At 41.6% G+C, this 15,753-nt stretch overlaps 2 protein-coding genes across 2 annotated transcripts; both read left to right on the top strand.

Moving 5' to 3' along the window:
* The first annotated feature begins 611 nt into the window (after window positions 1-611).
* LOC105939831 lies at window positions 612-8,096 on the top strand. The gene is made up of 11 exons (XM_036127435.1): window positions 612-750; window positions 1,135-1,192; window positions 1,985-1,999; window positions 2,096-2,226; window positions 4,432-4,567; window positions 4,795-5,079; window positions 5,237-5,575; window positions 5,660-5,841; window positions 6,840-6,941; window positions 7,026-7,124; window positions 7,212-8,096. The coding sequence occupies exons 2-11, from the start codon at window positions 1,141-1,143 to the stop codon at window positions 7,431-7,433; spliced, it is 1,563 nt and encodes a 520-aa protein (XP_035983328.1). The 5' UTR covers window positions 612-750; window positions 1,135-1,140; the 3' UTR covers window positions 7,434-8,096.
* A 1,253-nt stretch (window positions 8,097-9,349) lies between these two features.
* prpf19 (pre-mRNA processing factor 19) lies at window positions 9,350-15,730 on the top strand. Its single transcript, XM_012882152.3, has 16 exons — window positions 9,350-9,536; window positions 9,730-9,879; window positions 11,252-11,328; window positions 11,622-11,763; window positions 11,880-11,953; window positions 12,057-12,122; window positions 12,214-12,255; window positions 12,352-12,426; window positions 12,515-12,590; window positions 12,693-12,802; window positions 12,921-13,076; window positions 13,166-13,235; window positions 13,312-13,485; window positions 14,515-14,597; window positions 15,440-15,545; window positions 15,631-15,730. Exons 1-16 carry the CDS (start codon window positions 9,518-9,520, stop codon window positions 15,726-15,728), a joined length of 1,518 nt encoding a protein of 505 aa, XP_012737606.1. The 5' UTR covers window positions 9,350-9,517; the 3' UTR covers window positions 15,729-15,730.
* The last annotated feature ends 23 nt before the right edge of the window (window positions 15,731-15,753 follow it).

Genomic DNA, 15,753 nt, shown 5'->3' with positions numbered 1-15,753 from the left:
ACCCCTCTTTGAATACCATATATTTCTAACCTTAGTGGCTTAAAAAGTTCAGTGGGTTCTGTTGTGTTAGTAAGAAACTATGAACCTATTTATTAGAATATCATATTTTATGATACTTTGTATGAGCTTGTATTTTAGATCTGATACATTTATATATTTCTTTGTTTGTTTATTATTTGTTGACAAAAGAAGGAACATTTTCAAATTTAAGGGATTTTATTTGTCTTTGTTTTGCAATTTATTTATTTATTCAATTCTCCCCTGTCAGCTGCTTTATTCTGTTGTCTAGCTTTGACTTTTCGAAGACTTTGATGTTTTTGACCATCACTTCCCATTTGAAACTTGTTTTTTTACATTATTGTATCGTTTTGCAACCATTTGCGGTAATATGCTCATCGGTAACCATCTATTCCTTGGTTACACGTTTAACGCTGAACCTTTTGCATTAAATGTTCTATAGATTCCCTTCCATCTTGAATTCAAACCAATCCAGATTGATTTTAATTAACTTGTTTATGCGTAGCCTTCCTTTACGCTGGCGCTGACGCGTGAAACAGGATCACGTGGTGCGTTCGCGTAGCAGAGCTGCTGAGAATCAGCCCGAACAGCGCTGCCCATCGCCATCACAAGCTACAGCGGAGGGTGGTCAGTGCGCATGCGCGTTCTGCAGACGCAGCTATTTCATCCTCTTACCCTCGTCCATATTAAGGCTGGAATTTATCCACGTAGGATTTAACACACTGGCTGCAGGTATGCTCTTAGACAGAGAGATCATGAGCTGACAGTCAGTAATAGGCGTGTTGCTTTGCTGTGAGTGATGTTTGAGGGACGGGGGAGGGGGCGGATTGTTTGACACCTGAGTGGCCGTGTGTCTGTCCTCCAACAGATGATTGTACGTAATGAGCGACAGAGCAGGCAGATGCACTGTAGGTCTGTTTTAACATGAGGGGGGTTCTCTGCACAGAGACCACCAAAGTGCGTGTTTTATAGCCAGCCCCTCCTCACGCAGCTTGTTGATTGATGAAGGCATGTGGTGTTCAGGCTGGCCGCTTGTTTTCAGTGCGGGGAGTGCATGGGCATGAATGACAATTATGTTTACCCACGGAGCAACCTGCATTCCGCTCTGTTTTACAGAACACAATGCACAGTTACGTCTCTTCGATCCTGCTTTTTACCCTACCTCTTTTATCGGGTAAGATTCTGTTCTCGTCGTTGGTACACACAGATCAGTTTTTAAATTGACCCCTTAGGATAAACTATACAACCAGTTGTTATCCATTTACTATACCAGCATAAGTTATTTTCTTAAATTCTTCAACATATATATATATATATATACACACACACACACACACACACACACACACACACATATATACATACACACACACACACACACACACACATATATATATATATATATATATATATATATATATATATATATATATATATATATATATATATATATATATATATATATATAATATATATGTATGTATGACAAAGACCTAAATGGAAGCTCACAGTTCAATATATTGAGTATTTATTTATTTTAGTTCTTGCCAGGCTTGAATGTTATATAACTGTGCTGGGCAATTTATCAAGATATTTAAAACATCTGAAAATTGTTTTTTTTTTTTTTTTAAAGAGATAAGATGAGTCTATATCGTTTATATTGAGATGGTCTATGTTACGTTAGAATTATATGTTTATGTATTCCAGTAGGTTATTTTTCATATTTGTCTACAGCTGTTTGTTAAAAAAAAATGTAACATTTATTCAACTTAATTAAAAAAAGTAGGATTTTGGTCTCTCCCAAAGACAAAATCAAACAGAAAGAAATATGGATTATCTAAGGGCTAAATTTAGCTTATGTATGGTTTAGTTTTTTCTAATTGATGAAGTTATTGCTGTTCTAGATGCATGTCTTCCCTGCATGCTTGACTTGGGTAACTAATATTGTTTATAATGCTCCCTACAGGTTGGGATTTATTAGGTAAGTCAGTATTTTTCAGTTAATCCCTAAAAACTTCAACCTAATGAATGCATTCTGGTGCTGACGGGTTGTTTACTTTATCTTGCCCTCCGACAGGTGAAAGAGAGAAAGTTCAGACTGTGTGTGTTGGGAAGGAGTTTCATTTGCCGGTGGACTCGACGTCCAGGATTGTGATGTTTACGCCGGATTCTGGAGGGCCGAGACGAGTTCTGCTTGAAAAAACCACTGTGAGTGGAAGTGTGTCCCTGCTTTTCTCTGTGTTTGTGGTACAAACAGGTTAAACTGCACCCACAATTCAATAGTTTTATTACCATGTTGAAGCTTTGCTTAGTGCGTACCTGTATTCTGTCACTCTGTATTGAAAGGCTTGTTAGCCCCTCGCTGGTGATCATGATTAACTTCCTAAATTTCTGCAGATTCCAATGTCATCAATTCAGACAATTTTACTAAAGTAGGGTTTTTTAAGGATGTATGATCATTTCAGCAAGGTGTAGAAGAAGGATCAAACTATCAACCTGTGGTAAATTGGTTAGGGTGTTGAGAAATGACCCCAAAACAACCACGGCTCAAGCCTAAAGAAACTACTGGAACATTAATGTTTTTGTCCGTGATGAAGAGAGTTTTAGATCGCCCATGGAGTGAGAGTATGCCAACCAAGAAAGGAGGAAACTAGTATTCAGTATAATGACAACTTAGACCTCAACTGAAATTTGACCAAGGAGTCGCTAAACGCAAGCCAGCCAATCCAGGTGCCTCCTGAAGTAACGTTTTTAGTCACAAAGGACAACAGTTAAGCTATTTGGTCACAACGACAAGTGTTATTTTTTTCCTTTTGTTTTTCTTAGAGGTGAAAGCGGGGGCTATCAGTTATTTTTTTTAAAAAGACCAACTATAAAGCATGGTGGTAGTAGCATCAAGCTGTTGGGGCTGGTTTACTATTGCTGCATTGTGCAATGTAAATAAAAAAGGACTCAATTCAATTCAATTCAATTTATTTATATAGTGCCAAATCATGAAACATGTCATCTCAAGGCACTTTACAAAATCAAGTTCAATCATATTATACAGATTGGGTCAGATTATACAGATTGGTCAAAAATGTCCTATATAAGGAAACCAGTTGATTGCATCAAAGTCCCGACAAGCAGCATTCACTCCTGGGGAACCGTAGAGCCACAGGGAGAGTCGTCTGCATTGTACATGGCTTTGCTGCAATCCCTCATACTGAGCAAGCATGAAGCGACAGTGGGAAGAAAAACTCCCCATTAACGGGAAGGAAAACCTCCGGCAGAACCGGGCTCAGTATGAACGGTCATCTGCCTCGACCGACTGGGGTTACAGAAGACAGAACAGAGACACAACAAGAGAGACAAAAAAGCACAGAAGCACACATTGATCTAGTAATCTGTTCTACATTAAATGGTAATAGCGGGTGAGCCGTCTTCTCTGGATGATGTCACAGTTAACAGAACGCCAGACCAGGTGTACCTACTATGAAGAAAAAGAGAGAGAGCAAAAAGTTAAAAGCTGAAATGACGACAGTCATTTCAATGTAATACAATGCTGAACTGGAGAACAGTAGAAATCAGTAGAGTGAGAAAATTAGACCCTGATGTCCTCCAGTAGCCTAAGCCTATCACAGCACAACTATAGAGATAGCTCAGGGTAACATGAGCCACTCTAACTATAAGCTTTGTCAAAAAGGAAAGTTTTAACATTAGTCTTAAAAATAGATAGAGTGTCTGCCTCACGGACCAAAACTGGGAGTTGGTTCCACAGGAGAGGAGCCTGATAGCTAAAGGATCTGCCTTCCATTCTACTTTTAGAGACTCTAGGAACCACCAGCAGACCTGCAGTCTGAGAGCGAAGTGCTCTGTTAGGAACATACGGGGTAATCAGAGCTCTGATATATGATGGAGCTTGATTATTAAGGGCTTTATACGTTAGAAGGAGAATTTTAAATTCTATTCTTGATTTAACAGGAAGCCAATGAAGGGAAGCTAAAATTGGAGAAATATGATCCCTCTTGTTGATTTTCATCAGAACTGTTGTCAAATTCTTCAGCTACCCCTAGAATCTCCAGACTGATATTTGTAATTTGGAGACAGTGTGTGTTCCAGTAAAACAATGATCCCAAGCACACAAACCTGGCTTTAGAGTGGGTAAAGCAGGCTAACATTGAGCTTCTGGAATGGTCCGTCCTCAACCGTATCAGAACGTTGTAGGTTATTCTTAAAAGAAAGCCCATGCCTGGGAATCAACTGAAATGATCTCTTGAATTTTTCTAACAATGGTAGGTAATATTAGCTACTGTTTGTGCTAGGTAATTAAATACGTGATACATTATATATTCAGATGAAGTGCAACTTTTTTTGTTTACCTTTGCGTCTGAGAGTATTTTGAACGGGTCTGGTGTTTCTCCTTGACTGCAGGTGCAGGACCCACGTTTCGAGTGGACCAGAGATAAGACGTTAGTCCTGAGAGAGGCGACTCTGAGTGATCAGGGACTTTATGCCAACAAACTGTCCGCTGGCTTCACCTACGAGACTGTTCACCTGATTGTTTCCGGTGCGGGAGCTTTCTCTCTTCTGCTTTTCTCTCATCTGATACAAGATTGATAAATTATTAATCACCAGCTCCTTTGACTGACTTATGAGAAAATGTTTAATTGCTTTGGTGCAATATACTCATCTTTATTTGTATTCTTTTATTTAAGTAAAATACTTGCGTTTTAGTGTAATATTGAACTAAAGTTCACCAATAAACCCGACTTGCCTTCTACTGCACATCTTCAGAATGCATAAAGCCGTACCGCAGGAACTACGGGGAGACCTTTGAGCACAGCATCCCTGAGAATGGCTCGGTGCTGGAGTTTTCCCCCCAGGGGGCGCCGCCTGAGGCCACGCCCGTTGTGTTGTGGAACCGGACGAACCCCGAAACAAACACCGCGGCCCGGGGGCGGCTGCTGCGTGGGGGTAAGGTCTGGGTGGCAGAGAGGGTGACGCAGGCAGATCAAGGCAACTACACGGTGAAAGACGAGGACGGGAACGTGCTGTCTCGCAGCACACTCACTGTCCGTGGTGAGCAGACAAGGCGTGATTTGTTTTTGTTTGTTTGTTTGTTTGCAACTCGGACACGTTCAGTACTGATAATGATGTTTTATCCTTTTTGTCCTGTAACATCCTCCCACATATTCATATGTCATCCATTCTCCTTTCATTGTACATGCTCTTGCAGGGCACTCCTTCAACATCACACGTTTCACCAAGGAGTCACTAAACCTGCCCTTGTTCCTACCTGTCCATCATGCCCATCTCATTTTTACCCCAAGCCGAATCCCAGATGAATCCCCTTTTGCCCCCTTCGACCACAAACCTCCACGCGGCCCTGTTCAGCTGCTCCGTGAGGGCCAGGTAACGGACCATGACCTGGGTTACAGAGGTGTCATTTCTCTTATCCGCAATGGATCTGTGCACGAGATTGTTATCACAAGACTCACGTCACGCCACGAGGGGCTGTATGAAATCAGAGATGGGCACGGCAACATCGTATCCTCCACCTACTTGCATATGATTGGTGAGCTTGCGTCGTGTGTTTCCTCCTTTAAACGCTTTTCCTTAAACTCTCCTCCTGACTTCTCTGTTTCTGTGATGCCTCCAGAGAAAAAGGCCACTTGGCGAGCACTCTTCAAGTCCATCAGCGTCCCTTCTGGGATGTTTGTGTCTCTGGCTGGTTTCATCTTGTTCATGAAGCGCTACCCAAACTGCAGCCTCGCACAGATCATCACTGGCATCAGGACCAACCGCACACCGCCAGCTAACCCGCCAAGAGTGAACATCCAGGTAGGAAATCCTGATCCAACACTAGGATCCGCTTATGATCCCTTGTAACAGCACTATGGAGTGGGGACTTCCTTGATTTATTTTGAAAGGGTATTAAATATGCATGCAGAACTGCTTACGACTTTATTTGATCAGCGGCTCTTTTTCTTGCCACTCTTCCATAAAGCTCAGGTTTGTGGAGTGCAAAGCTGGTAGTTGTACTGTCAACAGATTCTCCCACCTGAGCTGTGGATATGCAGATCAGTAGGCAACTGGGGTTAAGTGCCTTGCCCAGGAGCACAACCACATGTGATAGGGGGAGGCTGGAATTGAATCTACAATTTTTAGATTGCAGGATGAGTACTCTTTCCACCGAGCCACAGTAGGCTAGGTTGTCTAGTACCCTTTCCATTTTTTGGATGATGGATTGATCAGTTCTCTGTATGATCTTCAAAGATTGGGGAAATGTTCCATAGCTTTAACTCTGCTTTGAACTTCTCCACAACTTTACACCTCATCTGCTGTGTTCGTTGCTCTTCATGAGGCCGAGGCCTGCATAGAATAGCTGGATTTATGCTGAGATTAAATTACAAGCAGGATGGCTACATTTACTAATTAGGTGACTTCTGAAGGCAAGTGGTTGTGCTTGATTTTATTTAGGGTTATCAGAGTAAAGCTGGTTGGATGTCAATGCATGACACAATTTTGAGATTTTCATCCATCCATTTCTCCATGCATGCATCCATCCATCCATTAATTTATCGATCCATCCAACTTAATCTTAAAGACAATCAAAAATACTGTTTTCAAGGTTGGTTGAGTAGTAAACCTGAGAAACGACCATCATACCATACTGAAGTCTAGAACAAACCGATGGGATGGACAAAATGTTTGAATTTGGTAGAAAGTGAAATTGGCCCTAAACGAGAGCTGAAGCACGGATGAGAACAGAAGCACTTCTTCACAGGTTGGTATAAAGCACATGAGTTCATGTTTGTCTGTGTTTCATTTTATTGCAGGAGTACAATCAGCCTCATCCACACCCCCCTGCCTACTATAGTCACTGCGAGCAGTCTCAAACACCAAGCAAGTGGACCCCTAGAGCCAGTCCGGTCCACGCTGTAAGGCAGATTAAATCATTAAAAGCAGTCAAAACTGTTAAATTGCGTTTGTTCAGGAAACTGAGCTGCTGTTTGTACTTGCAGGGTTACACTCCTGTTGGGTCAGGGAGTCCCAGAGCAGAAAACCAGGATGTGCAAAGACGGACAGATGAAGGCTCGCCCCGCCATAATTTAACCGCTGTGGTAAAAAAAAACAAATCTCTACTTTAGTTTTAAGTGTTTTGCAGTAATGTTGTTATTTTTCCAAAACCTGTTTTTATTCCTTCTTAGCTGGACAAATCCAACGAGGAAGATGAGAAGATTTCATTTGCTATGCCTGGAGCTTCAGACTGCCTCCACTCCTCCGAGGACTGCGTCCAGTTCCAGATCAGGAAAGAAAGAGACGAGGACAGATGGAGCAATTCCAAAGACTTCTTTTCCACACTGCCACTAGAAGAGGACACCTCTGAATCCTGCAGCGTTTACACTTCAAACAAGCTGGACTTTTCATAAAACAGGGACAAAGCTGAGGAAGTAAGGATGCTTAAGGCACGGAGAAATTACATATGGATTCTAAAGGAGAAGTCATGGCACGATTTGCACAGTTTTAATTATTGGGTTTGTACCAATCTCTGAACCATGAGGGCAGTGTTGAGTTTCCTGTCTCACTTTGCACTGGTTAATGGTGCTCTAAAAATCTCCTACTGTTACCTACCTCTAAACCCTCAGGACAGGTATGAGCTGCACTCTATTTACTGAGTTTGTGTTCTGTAATCTATAGGGCTATGATATCAAAAGTAGTGACACTAAAACTTGCAAGAGAGAATTCTTGTAACTTCACACCAATATAGCGTGAGCTGAAGTGCTTTCCCATCATGCTAACTCTTTCATTCTTGTTCCAGCAGTAATCATCATTATAAATATCCTGTAGTTTATGTATGTTTGCAGGTGTGGTGGTTTTACCTTTGCGATAACAGTAGTAGTAGACACATGGCATGCATCTCCAAATATTGTAACAGCTGATCTACAGTAAGTCATTGAACCTTGCATACTGAAAAATAACTAAGTATTTCAATAATTCTTTTATCCAATAACAAAATCTTGTCTCTAAAAATAAAATGTATCTTTAACAAACACGTCTAAAAAAAATATGGTTTTATTTTTGTGCACATGTATTTCAATAAATTATTTAATGAAATTGTTCATTTATTTCTGTAATTTGAAAACTGAAAATGTTTTTGTGGACAATAAAATTTGTCTATTTTTTTTTTCCTTCCACAACTTTTGATCCTTATGGCTTACAGCTAACGAAAAGCCAAAATTTACAAAATATAAAATTACACTACACATTACTGCACAATCATGTTAAACACACGTCTAGATGTCACTGACACTCTTCCTTAAGGAGAGGCAGGCTACAAAATGGTTATATCCAATCACAGTAATGGAAAGTTGAGTGGAAGGAAAAACTGAGGTAGAAATATGTTCACAAGATACAGGGATAAACACGGCTCAGAGCTTGTTGAAAAATCAGCATTGTCGCTTCAGGAGCCACTACCACACAGACATATCCAGGACACAGCCTAAGACTCTTGTGCTTCTTATGTTAAAACACTCTTGTCCAAAAATATCAGACGCGTCTGACAAAGGCTAAGGGGGAAAAAGTGCTGAACTGGTGCTCTGTGTTTCAAAGTCTTCTGCCCAGATGGAAATAAATTAAGCATTCACAGAATCCAAGTTGCCTGTGGTCCAAGTTTCCACACTCTGCAATGATTTAGGAAGCCATACCATCTGCCTGTGGTGGCTGGGTAGGTTTAATGTGTCAGAAGTGAAATTCTGGTGCACTTCATGTTTCCCTTTGATTGACTGAACCGCAAAACTGGCCGGACCGATTCACCCCATAGAGAAACTACAGTATAAAGTATTCCCAAGAGGAACATGATGAGATACACCAGTGCCAGCTTGAAGCCCTTCAGCACAGCCACAGCCACAGCTGATCACCTCCATGTTGGCTCACATTGACATGCAGTCATCTATGCAAGCAACGCTCCAACAAAGTACTGGGTGCACATACTGTACAGTACATAGAGAAACTTTTCAGTAGACCTATTCATCTGTATGGAGCAATCCTTTTCACGAGTCCTGTGTAATATTTCACATTTGCGAGAAACTAAATTTGGGGTTTTCAACTGTATTAATCAAAAACAGCTGATGCATGTATTCTAAATATATTATTCTGTTCACAGTGAATCTTTGTGATGAACGAGTTTTCCGTTTTAACTGACCTGTCCTTACTGAAATTAAAACAAATCAGCTTTCCGGTTGTGTCGTGATTTGTTTTGCTGGTGCCATAGCAGTGACGCTCCTCTGGCGCTAGGGGGCAGTGCAGAAGCAGAGGGTTAGAGTGTTGACGTATGAGGAAATCGGCGTAGAAGACTTGACATCAGTTCCTTTTATAGCGGCAATGAAAGGACAGCGTGCTACTTACGATTTTAGCAAAAACACAAGTTAGGTATACATCACCGGATTAAAACTTTCAGGTTCGCAGCAAGCACAGTTCACTATTAGGAGGAGAGTATCAGAGCTGTGCCGAGAAGATGTCTCTGGTTTGTGCAAGTAAGTCAAACCGATTGAGTTGGTAAGACGGATGCAGTATGTTAGCTTATGCTAGCAGCTAATGTGGCTAACGTTAGCCGCCATGCAAACCGCCATCCACCTCACAGTTTTTCCCCCCACACCTCAGATGTATCGTAGTCCTTATGATTGTTGTAGTGCGAGTTGTAATTGGTAAAATGCACCTTTCTCCCAGTCTGCAACGAGGTACCGGAGCACCCGTGCATCTCCCCGGTGTCCAATCATGTGTTCGAGCGCAGGCTGATCGAGAAGTACATCGCTGAGAATGGGACTGACCCGATGAACGGACAGCCGCTGTCCGAGGAGCAGCTGGTGGACATCAAAGGTAAAAAAATAAATAAAATTAACCATCGTTTGGGTCAGGACCTGCGATTTGCCTGTTTTATCCTCATCCGTTCAGTTTCCATTTAAAGAAATCATGATCACGTTGCTACTTTAAATATGAAAGTCCTTCCCAGCACATTGATCGCAGCGCAAATGAATCAGTACAAGTTTTTTTTTTTTCTCCTCATTTGGTTAAATATTTTACTTTGTAAGTTTAACTAATACTGCCATAATCTGGCCTGGATCACTTTGTTTCTTCACTAGTTTAAAAAAAGAAAAGAAACCCCTACTACCCAGTTATTACCGGTTAACAGTGTTTAACAACAAGTTATCCTCCAATGCCTGCTTGCTGCAATAATTGTGAATTATTAGTGGGAGGATGGTTTATTCATAAAAGCACCAGTTCATAACTTATCATGTTCAAAGCGTTTGCAGAGACCGGTCCAATTCATGTGCAATTATATGGAAATGTATAATCAGATCAAACATGTTCATTCCATACGACCAATCATATGCACCTCGATTAATCTGAATACCACATAAAGGCAATTTTTTTTAGTAAATCCAAAAATGTAAACTGATATTTAGATTTATTGCATATATTAATATATTTTTCGCCTGGTGCAATACCACATAGATTTAGGTCAGGCCATTTGTTCTTTCTGTCAAGCAATACAATCTCCCAATTATATTCCACCAAATCTAATTAATCAATTTATTCCCCTTTCATTTAATAAAAAACAACTACTGAAATTGTTTTTGATAGATTTTATTTGAATCATCCCATCTGAGGATTAACCTGAATCTAAAGTGTAATTGAATACATGCATTTAAACAAGTTGGCAGGCCCAGGCATAGTAAACAATGAAGATATAACACACAATGTTTGCTGCTAGTAGTATTACACATCAAAGAACAGCTTAACTTCACTTCTGTAACTCAAACTGATTTAGAAAAAATAAGTGAATAAGTTAAAGTACCTCGTTTTAGGGTAATATAAAAGTTTCCTCTTGAATATTTTGACAATATAATTTCCTAAGCATGCATTCAACATTGCATCCTGTTACAAAAACTATTTCCTCTTTCGGGACTGATTAAAGTGAAAGGGTTTTATGGAAGCCCAGAGTGCAGCTGGCAAAAAAGAAGAGATCTTTTATACAATAAAATCTTTATGAATTACAAACTCAAATGAATCAATTAAAATCAATTTATCGCCAATTCCTACTTTTAACACAAATGCTTTCATCTTTGCCTTGGGTTCTAGTCCAGATCAAACAAATCCTTCCTAACCAATGAGCATTATACATGTCTAACATTTTCATGATGCAAATGTGTAGTGTGAAGATTCAAAGAACAGTGTTTCTATGTTCCAGTGACCCACCCGATCAGACCAAAGGCGCCATCAGCTACAAGCATCCCTGCCATTCTCAAGTCTCTTCAAGATGAGTGGGTGAGTCAATCTAAAACATGCGTGTATATCTCTTAAATCTCCCTCATATATCAGGTATGTTGCTTTTCATCACCAAGACCATCATTTTTGTATCTATACTGCTTTCAGGTTTTGATTGGACAGATAGTAAAAGTCATTTAATACCAGATAGTTGTGAAACTTGAACCACAAAGCCCCATTATCCTTGTCAGACAAACTGATGTTTCTGTTATAAAGAACAGATTTTTCTCTAACTGTGACCTTTAGAAACAACCTAACAACAGTTTTGGTGCCGTTTCTTTTTCCTGCTGCAGGATGCCGTGATGCTGCATAGCTTCACTTTGCGACAGCAGCTGCAGACCACGCGTCAGGAGCTCTCGCACGCCCTTTATCAGCATGACGCAGCCTGCAGAGTCATCGCTCGGCTCAACAAGGAGGTCACCGCTGCGAGAGAAGGTATGCTGACGGCAGCTTCACATCGCTTCATATTGTATTACAGTTTTGTTTTTGATAAACTAGACGAACTATGTGCTTCTTGTAGTGCTTCCCTAAGATTCTGTTTTTCTTTACAGCTCTTGCAACGCTTAAACCGCAGGCCGGACTGGTGGCTCCTCAGGCCGTGCCGGCCTCTCAGCCAGCTGCTGCTGTGAGTAAAATGGCACTTAATTGTGAAATTTACTTCCATCACATTAACCCCTCCCCCTTTTCACTCTGTTCAACAAGGTCCGATTGTCCCCTGTGTGTTTCAGGGTGCTGGTGGAGAGCCGATGGAGATCAGCGAACAGGTGGGAATGACCCCAGAGATCATCCAGAAGGTAAGATCTTCAGTTCAGGGTTCATTACTCTACAGCACGCTTCCAGTTTTTAACTTTTTTAATGTGTTTTAATCCTGGTTTTCACCTGCAGCTTCAAGACAAAGCTACGATTCTCACCACAGAGAGAAAGAAGGTATTTTTGCTTCACCTTTAGGCAGCGTTTCTTTCTCTAATGGACATGCGGTAAGAGCTTTGGTTTGTGTAACCTCCATCGTTCGTGTCTCTGCAGAGAGGAAAAACTGTCCCAGAGGAGCTGGTCAGAGCCGAGGATCTCAGCAAGTACCGCCAAGTGGCGTCGCATGCCGTAAGTGTGGATTTGGCCTCGTCATGAACAGGCAGCGCTCCTCTGCGGGTTGTTTAGTGTCACCACCTCCGTCTCGTTCTTTCTCCAGGGCCTTCATAGCGCCAGCATCCCCGGTATTCTGTCCCTGGATGTGTGTCCCTCTGACACCAGCAAAGTGCTCACTGGTACGCCGAATGCTTCTGAGGTTTTATCGCATAGCCTGTTGTATCGGGAGGCGTTTTTTAGTCCTTAAAAAATCCGACATCGAACTTTCCGTTTTGTTCCAGGTGGAGCTGATAAGAACGTGGTCGTGTTCGACAAGAACGAAGAGCAGATTGTGGCAACTCTGAAGGGTCATGCTAAAAAAGTCACCTCAGTCATTTACCATCCTTCCCAGGTGACTTTCCTCTTTGTGTTTTTTTTGTTTTTTTACTTTTTATTTCAAACAGTTTGATCTGTAGAGAAACTTTTTTTGTTGTTGTTCTGTTCCTGATTGCTGCCGGTTTCTCCTCCAGTCTGTGGTCTTCTCTGCCTCTCCCGACGCCACCATCCGCGTCTGGTCCGTCACCGGAGGTAACTGCATTCAGGTGGTGCGAGCCCACGAAGCCAATGTCACCGGACTGTCTCTGCACGCTACTGGAGACTATCTGCTCAGCTCCTCTGAGGATCAGGTAGCTTTGCAGCTTGAACGGACCCCGAAGTTTAAAGGCTGAAGTTGTCCTGCTGCGCTCTATTGACCTTGTTGAGCTTTCTGTTTCAGTACTGGGCCTTCTCCGACATCCAGACCGGCCGAGTCCTCACCAAAGTTACCGACGAGAGTGCCGGATGCGGTGAGTGCCTCTGCGCGTGTTTGCGCTCCTGAGTTTACGTCGACGGGCGCTGATTCTTCTTCTTTGGGCTTCACAGCTCTCACCTGCGCTCAGTTCCACCCCGACGGTCTCATTTTTGGCACCGGTACGGCCGACTCGCAGATTAAGATTTGGGATCTGAAGGAGCGCACCAACGTGGCCAACTTCCCAGGCCACTCCGGACCCGTCACCTCCATCGCTTTCTCTGAGAATGGATACTATCTGGCCACAGGTTCCGTTTTGTTCCTCATTCATTCCTTATTCTTTGTTGTCTTATTTAGACTTAGACAGAGACTTAGACTTAGACAACTTTATTTGTCATTAGGTATGCATAAAGTGCATACAGAACGAAAATTCGTTTCGTACAGCTTTTGTAAATCGCAGTAGAAGTTAAATTACAGTTTTAGGTGCAGCAGAGATTTAGAAGTAAACAGTAGATTTTAAATATACAGGATACAAACAATTGAAATGTAACAAAAAAGAGACATTATTTATGTACAGATTGGATTGCGCAAGGGCATTTGTGCACGAGTGCATTTATTTGTGCAATTTTAAGACTAGGAGTCCGATAGCATTTGTGATGCTATATGAGCTGCAATGATGCAGAAATGTGCAAAAAATGCAAATGTGTGAATATATGAGCTGCAATGATGCAAAAATTTGCAAAAAATGCAAATGTTGTGCAGAGTTTGTGGGTTGTAGTTTAGCAGTTTAACAGTCTGATGGCAGCAGGGATATCGGAACTTACACACAACAGCCTGTATGTTGAAAATGCTGTAAAGCATCTCAAGTGGAAGAGCTTAGCAGTGAAAGATTGAAGGCTGTTTGCGTTTGATCAAAATGTAAACAATCTAGCTGTAAGTGTATTTGTTTTTAATAAATCTGATGTATGCGGGCCTTCAAAGAGACAGAGAGGCTATACCATGCCAGCCCTATCAGTTATTGTGTGAAACAAACCTGCTGAGTGTGAACATTTATATACAAAATCTGGTCTGGATGAGAGAATCTTTAGTAAACTGGAAGGTTTTTATGGAAGGATGTTTTTCTGTCTGGAGACTTTTCCCATTAAGCTTTGATCATCGGCTGAAAAGGTGTTTGTTATTCAGATTCATGTTACAAGAGATACAATATGATTGTTTCGAAAGAACCACGAGTTACGCACTGATACCGCCCTAGATGTTGTAACTGAATAACTTTTTGAAAGATTTTGTGAAACTTCTGTGCTTTGTTTGAAAAAAAAAGCTTCTTTTTCGGCCTTCAGGTGCCCAGGACAGCTCTGTGAAACTGTGGGATCTGAGGAAACTGAAGAACTTTAAGACCATAACTCTGGACAACAACTATGAGGTAAAAAAAAAAATGAATGCGAAGGTTTCTCTTGTCCTAAATAAGTGTGCTGATAGGAGTAGCTGTTTGTCACTGATGACCTAAATGACTTATTAAAGTGACTTATTTGTCACAAGTTGCACCCGTGTGTAGTTTACTGTCACTGTAAATGCAGCCGTTTCATGAAAACACTCAAGTTTGTCAAAGATGGGGAAAAAAAGTTTCAAGTTTGTAATAAGTCACTAACACTGAATAAACCACCTGCACTGTGAGACACGGTGGTGGCAGCATCATGCTGTGGGGATGATGTAGAGGAGGGGAGGCTGGTCAGAGCATAGATGGGAAGATGGAGAAAACATGAATCTGATGCAGAGGTTCACCTCCCAGCACCATAAACCCAGTCCAGCTGAGACTGTCCTCCTTCTAATGTAATGTGACCAAATGTGAAGGAGGGATGGTTAAATCCTGACATTTTTTTAACAGGTAGGAGGAGAATATGCATATATCTTAATTGTTGCATTTATTGTTAGAGGTAATGAGGTGTGAAAATAAAAATCTCACATATTCTCACACTTCGTAAGTACAAGAAGTGCTTGTGTTCGGGTCCTGCTGTCTTCTTGGGACTTTAGATTTTAATCAGCTAAGAGTGAGTTTTGAAAAAGAACTCGTTGTTTTCCACTGTGTCATGTTTTTATTTTAAGCTCGGTGCCCTCTGGCTTTAGCTCAGCGTTTTACAATAAAAGGGTTAGGAAAGCTTCGGTCCTCTGTCAGCAGCTGGCAACCGACTGGTAAACACACATCGAGGAACTGGGTTTGCTTTTCTGGACTTTTTGAAACTGATTTAGATTTCTTTGCTCTTTCAGGTGAAGTCCCTGGTGTTTGATCAGAGCGGTACCTACCTGGCTGTAGGCGGGTCCGACATCCGCGTCTACATCTGCAAGCAGTGGTCCGAGGTGCTCAACTTCACAGGTGAGGAGCCAAAAACGCCGATCGCCTTATGATAGCGGCCTTAAATATATCGAAATTGACCTTAATTTCTGTCTCTACTCTTCAGACCATACAGGGTTGGTGACTGGAGTGGCCTTCGGAGAAAATGCCAAGTTCCTGACGTCTGCAGGAATGGACAGAAGCCTCCGATTTTACAGCTTGTAGGGGGAAAAAAATTAAATTCAGGATG

Source organism: Fundulus heteroclitus, chromosome 23, assembly GCF_011125445.2.
Source record: "Fundulus heteroclitus isolate FHET01 chromosome 23, MU-UCD_Fhet_4.1, whole genome shotgun sequence".
Classification (NCBI taxonomy): domain Eukaryota; kingdom Metazoa; phylum Chordata; class Actinopteri; order Cyprinodontiformes; family Fundulidae; genus Fundulus; species Fundulus heteroclitus.
The sequence above is the reverse complement of the archived record's forward strand: the minus strand, read 5'-3'. Positions and strand labels throughout refer to the sequence as shown.